At 61.2% G+C, this 17,575-nt stretch overlaps 1 protein-coding gene across 5 annotated transcripts in view; it reads left to right on the top strand.

Moving 5' to 3' along the window:
- The window catches only part of Atp2c2 (ATPase secretory pathway Ca2+ transporting 2), a 63,516-nt gene that overhangs the window by 23,584 nt on the left and 22,357 nt on the right, over positions 1 to 17,575 (top strand). For 2 of the 5 annotated variants that reach the window (XM_013145840.3, XM_013145828.3), the window contains exons 1-3: positions 3,702 to 3,845; positions 14,004 to 14,114; positions 16,471 to 16,587. In XM_013145840.3, coding sequence (XP_013001294.2) covers positions 3,750 to 3,845; positions 14,004 to 14,114; positions 16,471 to 16,587 — 324 coding nt within the window. In that variant the 5' untranslated portion in view covers positions 3,702 to 3,749. Of the gene's footprint in view, positions 1 to 3,701; positions 3,846 to 14,003; positions 14,115 to 16,470; positions 16,588 to 17,575 lie in introns of those variants that run through there. The other 3 variants (XM_063247776.1, XM_063247774.1, XM_063247777.1) reach the window with 2 other exon arrangements.

Raw genomic sequence — 17,575 nt, 5'->3', positions numbered from 1 at the left:
CGGAGTGTCAGTGGAGGTAACACGCCAGCCGCGCTCACTTACATGTCCCACGGTTTCTCTTACGTGAGAAATTCAACTTACAGATAAAGTGCAAAATAAAAGACACTGACAAGCCAAAAGAGAAAGTTATCCGCCATGGACAGGTACCTAAAAGCCATACCTCCATTTAATAACATTGTCTTAGGTATTTTATGTTTTGCGGTCTGTTTGGCCATTAACCTATGTTTGTGATAATTAACTTATGCTGGCAGAGAGTCAGTTATTTTTAAGTGGGTGTGGAGTGGACCGGGCGCAGGGAAATGAGATGTGTCCTGAGTATGTACCCTTCTCCACATGAATGCCGCCACTGTGTGCTGAAAACGTGCAGATAACGAGGCGCAGACACTGGCCCTCTGTACCCAAAGCAGCCACGCGGTGAGTCCAGTGCATCCCCAAGGTGGCACTGGCACGGGCACTGGGCAGTTCCAGAACATTCTCCTCACTCAGACAGGAGTCCCCCATGTGCCTGCCTGCCCCCAGCCCTGGTCAGCCCTGGGCCACCCCGCTGTGGACTTGCCCCTGCAGGACTCAGAGGCCCCGAGTGCTGGGCGGCTGGCTCCGTGGACACCTGGCTTTGGTGCGGTGCCTTCTTTGCCGCTCCCTGCTCTGTAAAGTGCCACCAGCTTCTCAGAAGCCACAGCAACAGTCACTCGGTCCTGAGGGTCAGGAGACCCCAGTTCTACCCATGCCTGAAGGGGCAGCCCCCCCCATGCCTCCCCGCTCTGCCTCCCCCTCCCCTGGCTGGTGCCTGTGTCCTCCGTCACCACCTGGCCTCTCTCCACTGGTCTGCAGGGACCCCATCGCCGGAGTCCAGATGCCCCTAGTCCACCAAGGCTCCCCCAGAGACCCTTAACACAATGACGCTGGAAACCTTGATCCAAATATGGCCATAGTCACCACATCCAGGGTGAGGACAGGACACGTCTTCATGGGACCAGAGGGGACCCTGCCCAGCCACAGCCTGTCTGTCTGGAATTATGTCAGACCTGGGGGGAAGACCGGACATGAGAGCAGGTCCCGCCCCTCCCGCAGGTCTGTGTCCGAGTGCAGGGGCGTTAGGAGTATTCGAGGGATGAATGGATCCTGTGTGCCGATTTCTGTCTATAAAATGCCCGTGTGGGTCCTGGTGTGCACAGCTCTGTACAGACAATGGGAGGCGGGTGGGCAAGGCCACACCTTGTGTGATGCCAGGACATTTACGAGAGTCCAGGCTGCACCCTGTCCCCAGCTCCCTTCTGAAAAGGGCCCCTTCAGTGCCAGACTCTGGGGAAGTTTGTCACCACATGGGTCTCAGGAGCCAAGACGAGAGGCCCCGCCGGGAGGTGATGAAACAGGCTGACGGGGGCGGCTGCGGGGCCACGATCATGGCTCCAGGTGCAGGCCTTTCCAGAAAGGCCGGATGCTTTCTGGCTGAGTCCCGCCCATGGCTCTCCTTCCTGCTCCCCGAGGCAAGGTCGCCCTCAGAGCTGCTGCTGGCCAGCTCCACCATGCGATTCCTGGAGTGGGCACCCCAGTTCTCCAGGCAGAAAACCAAACAACTCAAAGGAAGAAAAATCCTGAAGTCAGTGGTGGCGACCACGGAATCCGAGCATGGTCAGGAGAACACAAAAGACACTAAAACCAATGTAAATGGCAGGCCTAACGGGGTGTTAGAGGAGCGCTTGCCCCAGAGGTGCAGAGGTAACTCCTGAGGGCTGGAGGGAAGCGGGGACCCAGCAACTGGGCAGTGTAAGAAGAAACAGTACAGACACACAGACAGGGAGACCGGAGAGTGACCTAGGGCAGATCCGGCCGTCACCTGGAGCAAACACATCACTGTACGCTGAATGAGGAGGTGGAGGATTTGTGTACACTGAAACATTTACACAAACGCCGTAAAGCTGGTCATAAAGGCTTGACACATCAGAAACCTCAGCAGATGTGCGTCCTGGCTGCATTTTCCAATCGCCATGCGAAGCAAAACTTTGAACAAGGTGATGCGGAACAGTGCCCGTCCAGAACCTTCCAACCCCCAAGCTGGTCTCCAACCTCCAACCTCCCCCGTGCCGTGGACCTCCCAGTTTGCTTGTGGCTGTTCCTCTGCATGCCCTGGCATCCTCTGATGGCCCAGCAGCTCCCAGCCACGACATCTGTGGCACAGGGACCCTGCTGATGGGACTGCAGGGGCGGGGCCGAGAGCCCAGGTGTGGCCAGCTCATCACTGTGGCTGCCGGGTGAAGGGTCTGGCCCACACCCTCGGTGAGCGTGAGGCTGTGCGGCCCGGTGTCCTTCCCTGGGCTCACACTGTGCAGGCACCAGCTCAGCCTCTGAGTGCTGCGTACCCTGGCCCTCCTGTGTACCCCAAAGTTCCCAGGCCCATTCAGTTGCCCTCTCTTGCTGTCCACCCTCAGGCATGGCCTGACAGCACCTTCTCCCCGATGCAAATCTGGGGTCCCAGCCCTGCCTTCCCCTCTCCCAGCCCACGTCTTCTCAGGTCTCCATCCGTTTCTCCATCCGTGGCCCCACGTTGGACCTGGTGGCTGGGCAGCACAGTGCGGGACGTGGGCACAGTGATGGGGAACCTTTAGAGCGTTCAATGATACCAACAGCCTGCTGGGCCACACATGCCGTGGGCTCACCGCCACTGTTCAAAGGGAAAATTCAGGGACGACCAGAAGGCTGTGCCCATCAGGCTGGGGGCGGCCAGCCCTCTAGGAGCAGGTGAGGTGGACACATCCCCTTGCCGTCCCCTGTGGCCCACAAATCCCTTCCCCCTCCAGCCTAGGCCACTTGGGGCAGTGCAGAGGCACCACCTTCCTCCTCCTGAGGGGGTTCTGGTGGTGAATTCCGGTCCCACCTGCAGCCCAAGCCCTTCTGACTTCCAGGACACCTGCATGGCGCCCACGAGTCCGCAGCTCTGTTTCCTCCCAGCTCTGAGCAGAAGCTGATGGGAACAGGCTCTCTGCCCACCCTGTCCTGGAGGCCACACTGCCCATTGGCTCTGATGCCACCAGGAAGGAGGTCCCGTCCAGCTGCCCACATCATGGCACTAAGCCGGCAGAGGCCCCACTGCTGAGTGCCTGGGGCTGAGCCGCAGTGCCAGCCAGGCCCTGAGGTCAACGGGACCAGACTCTTTGTTGGGCTGACCTGGGCTTCCCCCCAAGTCCAGGTGAGGTCTCAGCACCATGCTCAGCTGCAGGTCGGTGTGGGGGGGGGGTGGCCCAGAGGGACCCCACCTTGTGCAGCCCAGCTGCAGGGAGGAGGCTGGCCCAGCCCACAGGTCTGTGCCACCTCACTGGGCCCCTGGAACCCCAGGAGCTGGTGAACTCCCGGCTGGCTGAGCACCCACACCTAGCACTCGGCAGGGTGCGGCTGGGAAGCATTTAACCAGCGCTGGCTCCGCCTCCCCACTCGCAGCAGGTGATTCCTAGGCCCTGGCAAGTTTGGTTAGGGCAGACTCACAGCCTCTCCCCCGCCTCCCTCCGATGGCCGCAAAGGTCCTGGTCCCCCTGGAGGGGGCAGGGCGGGGCCAGCTGTGAGGAGCCCCGCCCCCTGCGCGCCCTGCCAGGGGCGGGGCCTCACCAGAGGCGGGACAGGTGGGCGGCCAGTCACCTGGGCCAGCTGCAGGCTTGGGTGTACGCTGCCAGCCTGGCCGCAGTAGGGCCTGGAGGACCACACGGGCGGCTGCCTGCAGGACTCGAGGCCACGGGGAGCCCTGCTCGCTGCTCACCATGGGCGAGAGGCGCTTCGGCTTCCTGCAGAGGCTCACCTTCCTGAGCCGGGGCCACCGGTACCAGGCGCTGCGGAAGGACGAGGAGGAAGCCTCGGTGAGCCTGGTGAACCCCGCGCTGGGGACCCGCGATCTGACCTCCCCACCCCCAGGGCCCCCACTTCCTGGCCACACAGCTCAACTTTCTACCTGGTCTTAGAGCTGGAACCCTCGCCCGGCAGCCGGCTCTGTGGCCCAGAACCTGAGGTCCTTAAGGGGCTCAGAGCCACCAACCTGCCTCAGCCTGACAAGGTGTTGGCATTCCTGAGCCTTCCTCCCAAGCAACTGCACCTGCGGGGCATTGAAGCAGGGTGGGCAAAAGCCCAAGAGCTTAGCAGTAACACAGCATATCAAAGTGGCCTCGGTACCCGGTGGGTCGTCCGGCCTGGCTTCCTCTGTCACCAGGGCATTTTAAACTCACTCCAAGTCGTATGTCAACTTGGCACCTCCAGGGGACCCTCTGAGGGCAGCCAGCGGGGTTCTGGGGCTGGATTTCTCGGGGGGCACGACAAAGCTGTTCAAAGCCAGCCCTGTGACAATCTGGCAGCAGCGGGTATGGGGTGCAGCAGGGTGAAGGTGACCCACAGGACACCCCAGGACGAAGGGCAGGACCTCTGCGTTTGTGCAGAAGCTCAGGTGAGGACAGCGCCTACGGGCACTCACTCTCCGACAGGCTCGGGGTTCGCTGCGACAGCCAGGGCCCTGCAGCAGCCTGCGGGTCCACCAGTGAGGCCAATCACAAGGTTAAATTTACTTGCTTGCTTGCTTACTTATTTTTTGGTACCAGGAATTGAACTCAGGACCTTGTGCTTGGCAGACAGGCACTTGTACGACTGCCCTCTGTCCCGGCCATGGTTAAATTTATTCTTAATGCAAAGAATCAACCGAAAGGTACATACCTGTACTTTTTTTCTTCCAAAGACCACCAGTAGTCAGAACACTTGGTTGTGTGCATTTGGAAAGTACTTTGTACGCAGGCTTCATTCCAAGCAGGTGCCTTGGCCCTGGCGCTGGGCAGTGTGCTGCGGGTCTGTGTGCCTGGCCATCTTGGGAATCCGTCCATCCGGGAAGGTGAAGCTGCTTTGCCACCACGGCCTCGGCTTCCTTGTACTTTGGCCGTGGTTTTTCCTTGCCAGGTCCTGACTTTCGCCTGGGGTTGGTGTTTTTCACCACTCCTGACGGCCTCAGCGATCAGGCTTTCTAGGGTGTGCAGGTGGGCAGGCTGCGCTCCCGAGCCAGGTGCCTGGGCAGCTCGCTGTCCCTGCCAGGTGTACTTCCTTCCCGTCGGGCCGTGCAGGTGGCCCTCAGCTCCATTTGCACCTGGCCCCGAATCCCAGCTTGCAGCATCCTGGAGGTTGTGTGCAGCTCAGGGTGTGGGACACTTGGGCCACATGGATCCCGAGAGGCTGATGCCTGCGGGTGGCAGAGGCCCTCAGAGCGACGGGTGCCACCTGCATGGGCGGCCGTGCACGGGCAGGGAGCCTCGTGTGGTGATGAGAGTCGGGAGCGTGGGGAATGACCAGGCCGGTGGAGGGCCTGCCTCCTCTGTTAGCTAGCCCTCGTGCCCCTCCTTAGTGCTCTGCCTGGACCTTTCTCTCAGGGAAGCTTGGCAGCCAGGCGCTTACCAGACAGGCAACAGGTTTTCTTTTTTCTTTTTTTTTTTTTTTGTAGCACGGATTGAACTCACGACCTCACATTCGCTAGGCTGGTGCTTACGCCACTGAACTGAACCCCTGGCCTCTCCGGAGGGTTTGGAAAAGGAGCAGTATTTTCAAGCAATTGCTCCAGCAAGCACCATCACCCTCTTTGAGTGCTGTGTGTGCCCATCCGGGATCCCGGGACTGCTCCAGCAGGGTTAGCCGGGTTGCACCAGGGCTGATTTCCAAAAAGGCACAGTGGGGCGCCCTCCGAGGCGGGGCCATGTCCAGGTGACCCGGGTTGGGTCCTGCATCAGGGGACCCGGGCTCACGGGTGGGCCTGGTTCCCCCTCCCAGTGCTGACTGCAGCGGAGTAAGCCGAGCACCCAGGGTGCCGGGGGCACAGAGAGGAGCTGGTGGCAGAGCCAGCCTGCCAAGGGGCGTTGGGTCTGCGGCCAGTGCTGTCGGGTGTGATGCCGGGCCAAGGAGCCGAGAGGACGGGGGCAGGAGCAGAGCTGGGGAGGCCCAGGCGGAGGCCGAGCGCAGGCAGAGCCCCGGGACCTGCTGGGCTCCGTAGGCTCGGTCCCGGTAGGAGAGAGGCCTGCGCCAGCTCCTCGGTTCTGTCACCGCATGACGCTCGCTGCGCGATCTGCGCGGTACCGGAGGAGCATGGGGAACCCTGTATGCCTCTCTGCCGCACGCGCCCGCCTCCCCCAGGCCACGCTCAGCTCCTGGACCCCGCAGAGCTGGCCTGGCTTCCAGAGGGCAGACGGGTGGGGTGCGTCGGAGGGCGGAGGGGCACTGGTCTCGGAGCAGCAGTGCAGGTGTCTGGATCGGGAAGTGGTGTGGCGGTGGGCGAGAGCCCAGGCAAAGGGGTGGGGCGCCGCGCCTGTGGCAGAGGTACCTGCAGCAGAGGCCTTCTCCCCGAGCAGCGGGGCCTGCAGGGGCTGCAGCCACCACAGGACGGTCACCCATCTAGTCACAGATGTGCCAGGCATGAGGGCCATGGTCGGGCGAATGTCGCCATCAGATTTGTGTGTTCAAGAGAAGCCACTCAGCTCCTGAAGGACGGGGGCAGTCAGGGGCTGGGGTCAGCCTGACGCCTGCCCCGCCGGCCGCCTCAGCGCTTGGGCGGGAGAGGAAGGGAGCGCAGTCCCGGCGAGCTCCAGGCTCACGCGACTCGCGTGAAAGTGGCTGGATGAGCAGTAAGTCAGCGCAAAGCTGGAGAGCGAACTTCGCACTTACAACAGGTGCAAGACTAGCTGCTACTCAAGCGGTACCGAGGCGGCCTGAGCTCCACGGTGGGGCCGTCTCCGAGCACACACGTGCGTGTGTGCGTGTGTGTGAAATATAAAATGCACACGGGGCGTTATTTCACCGTGACTCATGATGTTCTGGGAACACTCAGCCACAGATGCTGGGGGCTGGGCCGGTCCGAAGCTGGATAACAGATCGAACTCAGGACCTTGCACGTGCCAGGCCGGCGCTGCACTCTGAGCTACGTCCCCAGCCTGGTTAATCTGTTTTTGCTGGCACTTCATCGGGCTCTGTTATTTGGATATTTTTATTATTATTTTTTTTTTTTTTTGCAACTGTGAAGTTTACAAAGGTAGGAAATTCGTGTACACACAAATGGAAATTTTAGAAAACCATAAAGATGTGCAGATTTAGGTGAATGGGGTCACAGACGATACTTTTCCCATAAAATTCTTTTTTAGGATTATGGTAACGCACTGTGGTGGCCACAGAAACTGTAGTAAACTTGCAAATTACTCCAAATGTTGTTTTTCAGGTTGAGGACAGGTTGGTATTGTAGACACTACCCGTAACTAGTGGGCTGGTGAGTGATTTTCTTTCTTTCTTTCTTTTTTTTGAGACAAAGTCTCACAGTGTAGCTGAGGTTGTCCTTGAACACACTGCTGCACAGGCTGGCCTCCGGCTGGTGGAGATCCTCCTGCCTCAGCCTCACCCTCCCGGGTGCTGGGGCGCAGTGTGTACCACCACGCCCGGCTTAGCAGGTCTTACGTAAAACTGCAAAATGTCCCCTCCTTCAGCTGTCTCACCCGTCTTCCCCTCAAAGCGTTTTCTTCTCGGGTCCTGTGAATCTGATCATTAACTCGTGTGTCCAGGAAGCTCCTGGCCCTGGATCAGTTTTTTAATTAGTCCATGTTTGCCGAACGCAGTATTTATGTTTCCTGTGTGGAGTCAGCCCAGGTACACAGCGTATATAATTGCGTATGTAATTGCTTCGGCCCTCTCCGCTGCCTGCTTTTGCTCTCCCCCGGCTCCTGGTCCTTTCCCCCTCGGCAGGGATCCTCTGCCACGTCCTCCTCTTTCACCTCCTCCTGACCTGCGCTTGGTGTTTCCTGTGTAAGGGAAGCCGTGCCGTATTTAAGCTATGTCTGACATTCCACAGAGCGTTTTGGTCTCCAGGTCCATCCATTTGCCTACAAATGACTCAAATTTGTCTTTCTTGATGGCAGAGTAGTGCTCCATTGTGTATAAATGCCACATTTGCTTCATCTGTTTGTCTGTGGATGGTCATCTAGGCCACTTCACGATTTAACTGTTAGCTGGGAGGCTGAGGCAGGAGGATCGATGCGCGTTTGAGGCCAGCCAGGGCTACAAAGTGAGCTCAAGGCCAGCCTGCACTGCACAGTGAGACCCTCTCAAAAAGACAAAAAACAAAAAAGGTTTCTCTGTTATGAATTGTGCTGCTATTTGAGATTTGATTTCAATAATGCATGTGCCGAGAATGTGTGTCCGCGTGCATGGGGAAGGGTGACGTGTACCACATTGAGTGTGGCAGGCGTTGTGGGCTGGCTCAGGACACAGCCGCAGACTCTAGTTCTGGGCCCATCCAGCAAGGCTCTGTGGACCCGCACAGCTGCGACCCCACTGCAGTCCCCGGAGGCTTTCTGGAGGGGCGGCAGGGACCGGAGGACTGAGCCTGGCCCTTCGGCAGCCAAGTTCAGAGCCTGCAGCATGGCCTGCGGGTGTTCCCAGAGGGCACGCTCTGGGAATTCAGGAAGTAGCCCCGGAGGCCCAGAGCCCGGCCCGTCCTCCCCCAGCCTGGGGACTGCTGTGCAGGGGCTGTCGCCCCTGACCTCGTTGCTGTTTACCTACCTACTGTGTGTCTGCGTCTCTGTTTTCTTTCTAAATGTGTTTTCATGTTAGCGTCACCAGCCGAGATAAAAACCTGCTGGGATCCACACTCTCCAGGCAGAAATCTGATCACCCTCCGAGGGGCGTTTCCCGCTGGGTGCCCCAGGGCGACCTCCTGCCCCAGTGCTGGGGCTACTCTGAGGCCCGGGCAAATTCTTTTACCTTCCCGGGTCCCTCTGGGCTTCTGTTGCTTTTGGTTTGGGGTTTTTCCTGAGACAGGGTCTGGATGTACAATCCAGGCTGCCCTTGAACTCCTGGCAATCCTCCTGCCTCAGCCTCCTGATTGTGTGTCGTCCCCCCCAGCTTCCATTTGTGCTTCTGTGTGGTGTGAAGGGCTCTGGTGGGGAGACCTGGGGAGGGGGGTGCTGTGCTGATGCTGTCAGTAATCAGCAGCCCTCATCCTGCTGGCTCGCTGCCCCCTCTGGCTGCCTGCAGCCTGCCACATTTAGATGGAGCCTGTCCCAATGGGCAGCAGGGAGGTGACTGTATCCCCCGCTCCTGACGGACAGGCATCACTGTAAGCGTGAACAGTGTAACTGTGAACACCTCGGGTCACCAGATTCTGTGAATCCTTACAGAATCCCTGCAGAGATCCCAGGCGGCAGAAAGCTCAGAACTGGCCTGGGGCCCCGTAGCTCCCCCAGGAGCTCGCACTCGCACGTAGGGCTGCCTGGGGCCTGAGCTGGCCCTCCCACCCTGCTGCCTGTCCTGCTCTCCAGGAGTCCCACCCACGTGCCAGGCCCTGCCCACCCAGCTGCACTTCACAGGCCCCAGGCTCCCCTGGCAAGGCTGCCCTGGCCCCACAGCCGTGCGTCAGAGCCGGCTTCGTGCGTGGAGAGCCAAGGAAAGGCAGCCCTTTCCACCTGCTGTGCCACTGTGGGCCCTGACGCCACAGCTGGCAGCTGGCTGCCTCTCCAGGCGCCAAGTCCAGCCTTGGCCACGCCCAGGAACAAAGGTGTCCTCCTGGAGCCCCTGTCCTGTCATACTGGGCACAGCTGGTGGCCTGCTGCTTCCGGCTGCTCTGGGTGCAGCCTCCAACCCCGAGGTCCTGGAACTGAGCCTGAGCTGGAGATGTCCAGACCCAGCTCTGTCTCAGGCCGGGAGGACCCTGTCCCCATGCAGGGGGAGACGGGGCCCAATCCTCACTCTGCACCTGCTGTGCGCTGGGGCCTCCGTGTCCCCACCCAGCAAGAGGGGGCAGCGCCCAAGTGGCAGCCTTGTCTGGGCCAGGAATGCTCCGTGAGCTCAAGCTGAGCCTGGGTCTGGGCAGGAACCAAAGGGGAGCTCGGAACAAATGCACCGGCGGCTTCCCCGAGACTGCTGGTGGTCAGTGCTCGGTCATTGGCCGCTTTGACTGGACTCTCACCCACCCCACCCCGCTGGCAAACATGGAGCCTGTCGTCACCCCAGTATTCTGTATGTGCTTGCCAAGTTGGTAGCCGTATCCCCACAGGACAGCAGCACCCCGAGGGCCGGGCCACATTGCCACACAGCCCTGGACTCCAGTCACAGGTGGCCCAATAGCAGCTCAAGGAGCCAGCTGGACTGTGGGGGCCTGAAGCAGTCCTGTCTCCCCTCCTAGGCTTCTGGGGTGCACTCCATGCGTGGGCCCGCACGCCCGTGAAGCTGTGGAGCTGAGGGTGGCCGCCCCGTCCCGTTGGTTGAGGTGGCCGCGTTTCTGTACCTCTGGTGCCGTCCTGAGTGCTTGGTTTTAGCGGGCACCGGTCATTCTTGTTTGGAGTAATCACCGTCCCAGTCTTCACTGGCTGATCCTAGACCCGTGTCCTCTGAAGGAGCAGGGTCCTCCTCCCCTCCTGTCACCGTGAGCCGCACTCCAGCGTGGCTGCTTAGGGCCAGTGGCATCGGCTCAGGCCATCCCAGATTTGGCCCAGAGGGTCCCCTTCGGGCGGCTGTGGCCCCCTCTTGCCGTTTCCCAGCACCCTTGGAGTGTGTGCTCTTGTGTGACAAGTAGCTGGGCTGGTCCTCACCTTCCCTGCCCAGCCCGGAAGCCGCCGTCTCCCTCACCAGATGGATCGGATTTAGAACTCAAGATCCCTGCTGGGGGCCCGCATTGCCCCCTGGTGCCCGAGGTAAGGGCATTGTGGGTGTGTGTGCACACAGTCGGGCCTGTTTGGTTTTGCGTCTGCGCAGCTGTCGGCTGTGGAGGCGGTGGCACAGGCCTGGAGCGCAGCATTCTGGGAGGCTGAGGCAGGATACTTTTACAGGGTACTTTACTGACTTAGCAAGACCTGGTTTCAAGATACAAATAGGGCTGGGGGTGTTGCTCTGTGTGTTTACCGTGGACTCAGTTCCCAGCACCGTGCACACTTGTGCACACACATGCACACGCACAAAGTGAGCAGGCCGGCTCCCGGAGGCTCCAAGAGAGGATCCATTCCCCTGCCTGTCCACTCTGCAGGGCATCTGTGTCCCACGGCTGTGGCCCCTTTTTCCATGTCCACAGCCAAGCATCACAGCACTGCCCCCTCCCTCTTACAAAGGTCTGTGACCCCTCTCCTGCCCGCCCAGTGCCCCAGGGCCCTCCTGTCTCAAATCCTTGCCCAGATCCCAGCTGCAAAGCCCTTCGGGCCGTGCCCTGGGCCCCTCAGGAGCAGGCGGGTGGGGCTGTCCTGCAGGGCAGCAGCCTCCCCTCTGCCATCCTCTCCTGCTGGCCAGGGAAGGCTCAGGAAGGCAGCGTCCTCCATCTGTTTCTCTTCTTCCCACAACACAGAACCCACAGGAAGTGCCCCATTTTGTAGAGCAGGGGCTACACGTGCCGGTGCGGAATTGCCTGGCTCAGTCTTTTCCTTGTCTGCAAAATGGGGGTACAGATTGCAGCTGTTTCGGGGGCATCGGCCTCAGTCGCTCTGCAGAGTGGATGGGAGGCAGATGTCAATTGTGGCCGGGGCTAGTGCCATGTGAGCAGGGACTGCGGTGGTGCTGGTCACCGCCCGTCCAGCCCAGCTTTGGAGCCGCCCCCTCCTCGTCGTCCAGCCTCCCACGGGACTGGGGGCCCTGCTCTGTGAGGCTTCACACCACCCACGCACCCTCCCTGCTCAGACCACTTCCCGAAGGAGCATGGTCTGCTGGCCACGGCCTTTCCCGTCCTCCCAGATAATAATGGGCCCTCGGGGGAGGCCGCACTGGACTGGCTGAGTGTCAGGCTACTCTCACGCCCGGCAGCTTCACCTCAGCAGTGCCCCCGCTGCAGGCTTTCCCTGCCTCGCGGGCCGTCCCTGTGCTCGGCTGGTCTGGGGACAGCCCACGGCAGGAATACTCTGTCAGGACCCCAGTGAGGGCGTTGGATCACAGCCAAACCCCCCTAAGAATCTGTTAAGGCACAGGCGACCCCACCTAGGGCCCTCCGACCTTACGGGGCCTGAGAATCTGCATTTCTAATAGGGCTGAGGACCATTTGAGGACTCCTGGATAGAGGCAAAACTGGACAGTTCACAGAGCCTGCCTGGAAAAGACTGGTCGAAATCTCAGAAAGAAGGTGTCCATGGCACTTCCCTGGGCGGGGTGACCCTCGCTGTCCTCTCTAGTTCACTCATCTGACCGTTGCATGCGCTGTGACCTGTGAAACTCTGCAAGGGCTGGCCGCGAGGCTCCTCTCTGCCTCCTCCCTCGGGGACCCCAGAGTCCAGCGCTGTCCCAGCGGGGGACACCGGGTCCCACCCAAGTTTCTCCCGCTCTTCTCATCCCCTCGACCCTGCTCTTCCCCGGCCCAAGGCCCACTCCTCTCCTCCTCCGCCGGTTCCCCTCACCATTTCCTCCCCAGCCAGGAGGCCTCTCTGGATCGTGCGGTGGAGTGCAGTGCCCGGCCACCTCCCTCCCCGAGTGAGACGCCCCTCAGGGCCCACCCCCCCAGTGGATCTGTGCTGCCTACACACCTGGTGTTGGGATCTTCTGAGGGAGGGCCGGTGACTAATCCTGAATGCGTGCCCAGCGTTGGGTGTCCACGGGCACAGAGTTTACGGCTGCTGGTCTGGAGTTCCCGGGCCCCGAGGGCTCTGTTGTTTTCTCACCCTGGCACCCCACCCCACGCTCTCTGGGCACCCAGGACGAGGACCCTACTGTCCCCACCACGTGCGCCCCACAGTCCACCTGTGCTTCAGGTTTCCCATTCACCGTGCCCCAAATCCCACGGCAGGCCTGCAGAGTGCTTGCTGCATGGCCCAGTAGCCCGAGGGGAAACTGAGCCTGCAGTGGGACTTAGGAACTGTGTTGGGGAGACACAGGTCAGCGTAAGTGCTCTCAGCATGCCGGGTCCTCCGGGAGCCACATGAGAGTGAGTGAGGGGTGCTCACGGCCAGAAAGCAACAGCAGGACCGAGACGGTGGAGGCCGGCTCTGGAACCAGGACCGCTGCCATCTGGCAGGACAAGGGCCCGGACAGCACTGGGCCAGAGGACACTGTCTGGGCGGGGAGGGGTGCCCGCCGTGGGAGGTGCGCTCCTCCTTAGCGTGGAGCTGACAAAGGGTGCATTGTGGACTTAGGGGCACTCGGGAGGCGGATGCAGAGCGGGTGAGCAGGCCGTGCCAGCTGCGTGCTCCCGGGTCAGCGGCCCACGGCGAGAAGCCACCCAGGAAGCGCGTGGGGTGGGCAGCTCCGCGGCAGATGCGTGCAGGCGGGCACTGGCTGGGAGGGGAAGAGGTGGTGGGGAGGAGGAAGAGAAGAAGGAAGAGAAGTCTCCATTTTATTTCAGAAGTCAGTCGTCGCCTCCCGCCTCCCCCCCCCCCCGCCACTTCCTGTGGCCTGCTGGGAAGGGAGAGAGGGTTCTCAGAATACCGGGAAGGGCAGAGCACCCCAGAGCCCTGGCGCCGGCTCCCCATTATCAGAGCCCCCAGCTGCTTCCGGGGAGATGCTTCGCACCCTGGGGCTCTCAGGACATGGCCTGTCCCCGCCCGACCTTGGGTTATTTAGTGTCCCCTAGAACTGGCCATGGTACCACCTGTGGTCAGTAGCGGGCACTGTCTACACCTTGTGGGTGCTTGAAGGCGCACAGGGGTCAGGCCAGGGTTCTCTGTAAGGTGTCACTGCTGGGCCAGTGCTGCAGGATCCCATCTACTCAGTAAGTCTGCTTTAAAAACAGCCACACGGGTCACCTGTGGTGGCGCTCGCTGGCCATGTCAGCATACAGGAGGCTGGGGCGGGGCACTGTTGTGGGCTCAAGGCTGCTCTGCAGCGGGTTCCCAGCCCCCCGGAGGGAGCGGCCTCTCACACATGCACATGTGCGGATCTCCCTAACACCAGCGTTGGTGAGAGAGCGCGGGGTGGGCGCTGCTGTCCCTTGACCCTTGAAGGCGGGGCTGGGGCTCAGCCAGACGCCCTCCCACCAGAGTGAGGACCAGGCCAGAGCCGGAGCCAGGGCCGGGCAGACGCTGGCTCACAGCCGCCCACTCTTCCCGCAGGTGGACGGGCAGTCGGAGCTGAAAGCCAGCGAGGAGGAGAAGGCCGTCCCGGCGCTGCCACCCAAGCAAGCGTGCCAGTGCCACAAGGAGGACTTGGCAAAGACGTTTGCTGTAAGAGCTGAACGTGCGCCTGACACTGCGGTGGTGAGATTTCTGGGGGAAGAGAAGGTGGCACCGCCCCGAAAGCTGCCCTGGTTGTGTGTGCTGACCCACGCTGGTGTGGTTGAGCCCGGTTAACAGCGGTAACAGTTGTGATGGGGGGATGAGCATCTGGGGACTCTCCGGTGCCTGGTCCCAGCAGCCCCTCACATGGGGCTTTCAGCACCAGCGACCCTCCCCTCACCATTCACCCGCCGTTCGCACCCCTGGGACTGCCCGGTGCTGAAGCCCGGCTCTCCTGGGCGTCTCGGGAGGCATTGGGGCCTCCCCTGGCCATCGGGGTGGCAAAGCAGCCCACTTCCAGGAAGCACCCCACTGAGTTTGTAGGGCTCGCTCCACGGCTCTCATTTTCTAGAAAACTTGCAAACACCTGCACTCACGAGCTTCCACCCTGGGAATGCTAGTAAAAGTCCAGCAGTGCTCAGGACCGTGCAGCAGCGCCCCGGAGGCCGGCAGGCGGGGTCTGAGGGTATCTTTGGCTCCAGCTTGAGCCCTGTGGATCAGTATTTGCGGGGAGGGGCCCTTTATTCCCTGCCTAGCCAAGTAGCAAGATTTTTGATCCTCATTTAAAGAATATACAGCCTGTAATCCCAGCACTTGGGAGGCTGAGGCAGGAGGATCGTTTCGAGTTCAAGATCAGCCTGGGCTATGAAGCGGGCTTAAGATCAGCCTGAACTGCACAGAGACCCTGTCTCAAAAAGATCGGGGAGAAAAGAGCGTACAAATCTATTCAGATCCCTCTGTCACCCTCTCCAATACCTGTGTCGCCCTCTCCAACACCTGTGTCACCCTCACCCACACCTGTGTCACCCTCGCTCGCACCTGTGTCGCCCTCTCCAACACCTGTGTCACCCTCGCCCGCACCTGTGTCACCCTCACCCACACCTGTGTCACCCTCGCTTGCACCTGTGTCGCCCTCTCCAACACCTGTGTCACCCTCGCCCACACCTGTGTCACCCTCACCCACACCTGTGTCACCTCACCCGCACCTGTGTCGCCCTCTCCAACACCTGTGTCACCCTCGCCCGCACCTGTGTCACCCTCACCCGCACCTGTGTCGCCCTCTCCAACACCTGTGTCACCCTCGCCCGCACCTGTGTCACCCTCGCCTGCACCTGTGTCACCCTCACCCGCACCTGTGTCGCCCTCGCCCGCACCTGTGTCACCCTCGCCCGCACCTGTGTCACCCTCACCCGCACCTGTGTCACCCTCACCCGCACCTGTGTCACCCTCACCCGCACCTGTGTCACCCTCGCCTGCACCTGTGTCACCCTCACCCACACCTGTGTCGCCCTCACCCGCACCTGTGTCACCCTCACCAACACTGCCTGACGTCCCCCATCACTGTTTGCCGCCTCCAAACCTGCTGTCGTGTGCAGAGGTGAAATTCGGTCCTGCAGAGCCACCAGCTCCGCACGGCCCTGCCCTGCGCGCTGGGCCCCTGCCGCCTGCTTCCTGCCCTGCGCCACTGTCCAGAGCCCACAGCCTCTCTCTGGAGACTGCTGTGCCTCCTAACGTCCGTCCCTGCTGGAGCAGGGTCTGGATTTGCTTTTCTGGTTTTCTCTGCCGTGGCGGTACGGGTTGGGCCCGGGTACTCTACCCCAGCTTCGTCCCCAGCCCCTTTTAGTTTTTGAGAGAGGGTTGCTCTGAATTGCCCAGACTGGGCTTAATCTTGGTCCTCCCATCCCGGCCTCCTCAGTAACTGCGATTGAAAGCCAAGCAGGCACCATGGTGCCCGCTAGCATTGCCTCTCTTTCTAAAGCTAGCTGGCATTTCCTGGTGCCCACCCACCATGCTGTGCAGAGCCCTTTACCCTCCGGTGGACTCGGGTTGCTCCCAGCTCTGACTGTGGGAGACACAGCTGTGCTGAGCAGCTGGATCAAACACCTCTGCGGGAGCCGCTTCAGGCCTTCTGGGCACGGGCCCTGCGGTGGGATGGCATGGTCACCTGGTAACCCGACACTTGCTTTGGAGGGAGCCCTGAACTGTCTTCCAGGGTTCGCTGCTTGCCAGTCCTGGTGGCTTTTACCTTCCCAAGGTGCTTTTCCATTTGCTGAAACTGACAGGACCACACTCTGCTGTAATTATTGAGTGGTTGTGTGACCTTATGGAAAAAGAATGGGACCATGTCTTTGTGTTCTCTTTCTGCTCCACGCTTGGGGGTCTTCCAGCAAGTGCCCTGTCCTCCGAGGCCGAGCCCCCTTCCCTAGACCATCCCAGAAGTGATGGGCTACAGGGTGAGGTCCACACCGTGGGCCCCTGCTCCTTGCCGGGCCCCTCAGTGAGCTGCTGCGCCCTCTCCTTCCAGGTAGACCTGGACACCGGCCTGTCCGAGTTTGCCGTGACGCAGCGCAGGCTGGTCCATGGCTGGAACGAGTTTGTCTCCGACAGCACGGAACCCGTGTGGAAGAAATACCTGGACCAGGTGGGCCCGCGCTGTCCCCCTGCCTTGCTGAGCCCGCAGGGCAGGGCTGCTGCTGCCTCTCCAGATATTGATTGAGGGTGTCCTTGGACAGGCCCGCCTGGGCGTAGGCAGGGGTGTTCCAAGATAAGGCTCCCCTGAGCAGCGGCCCAGCAGCCACCACACGCAGGGACAGTGACCGCGCGGTGAGCTGGCCACATGCCAGGTGCCCAGCCGCAGCAGTGAGACAATAAGCGGCCTTCACCCACGAATGTCCCGCCTTGTGCCCTGTGCTGGGGAGAGGGAGGAGAGGACCTGAAACACTGTCCCAGGGGGCGCGCGGCCGCACAAACCGGGAAGGAAAGGCGGGGCCCTGGGAAGCTGGAGCTTCAGGGAGCCAAGCCAGGGCCAGGTTTAGCTGGAAGTGTTTTCAGCCCTGCAGTGGGCACTGAAAACCAATTCCTGGTCCGTCTAAAACTCAAACCCCTGTCCTGTATTTTTTCTGGCAACCTGAGCCCAGAGTCCCCCACACAGCAGTAGGGACCATGCTGAGCAGCAGCCGGGGCACCCAGCTCTCACCCGCTGTGGTCAGGCGGCAGCTGGCTCGGCCCTGCTTCCTTTCCGACCAGGGCCCTGGCACTGCCCCGTGTCCCTGCCTCCCAGCCTGTCGCTCCCCGCGCTGGGCCTCTGCTGCCAGGGCCGCCCAGGATGAAATCTCGGGCTTTCGCAGACCAAAGACCCGCTTCCTCTGATTCCTGTCGGTTTGGGGCTGCATCTGCTGGGCTCCTGCGGGAACCCGGGAGCCGCTGAGCGTCCAGTCTGCACCTGTCCTTCCCTGCACTGCTGCCCCTGCACTGCTGACCCCGCACAGGCCGGCGCTGTGGCTCCCTGTTGCTGCGCTGGTGCCCGGGAACCTGCCATGCTGTCTCGGGAGTTAGTCAGAGATTCTCCACCCGCCTGACCGAGACACACAGGTCAGGATCCAGGGAGACGTAGGCTGGAATCCGATCAC

This window comes from Cavia porcellus, unplaced genomic scaffold (assembly GCF_034190915.1).
Source record: "Cavia porcellus strain 051 isolate PalLab524CR breed Dunkin Hartley unplaced genomic scaffold, mCavPor4.1 scaffold_4, whole genome shotgun sequence".
Lineage (NCBI taxonomy): Eukaryota > Metazoa > Chordata > Mammalia > Rodentia > Caviidae > Cavia > Cavia porcellus.
Note: the sequence above shows the minus strand (reverse complement) of the source record. Positions and strands in the feature narration are given on the sequence as shown.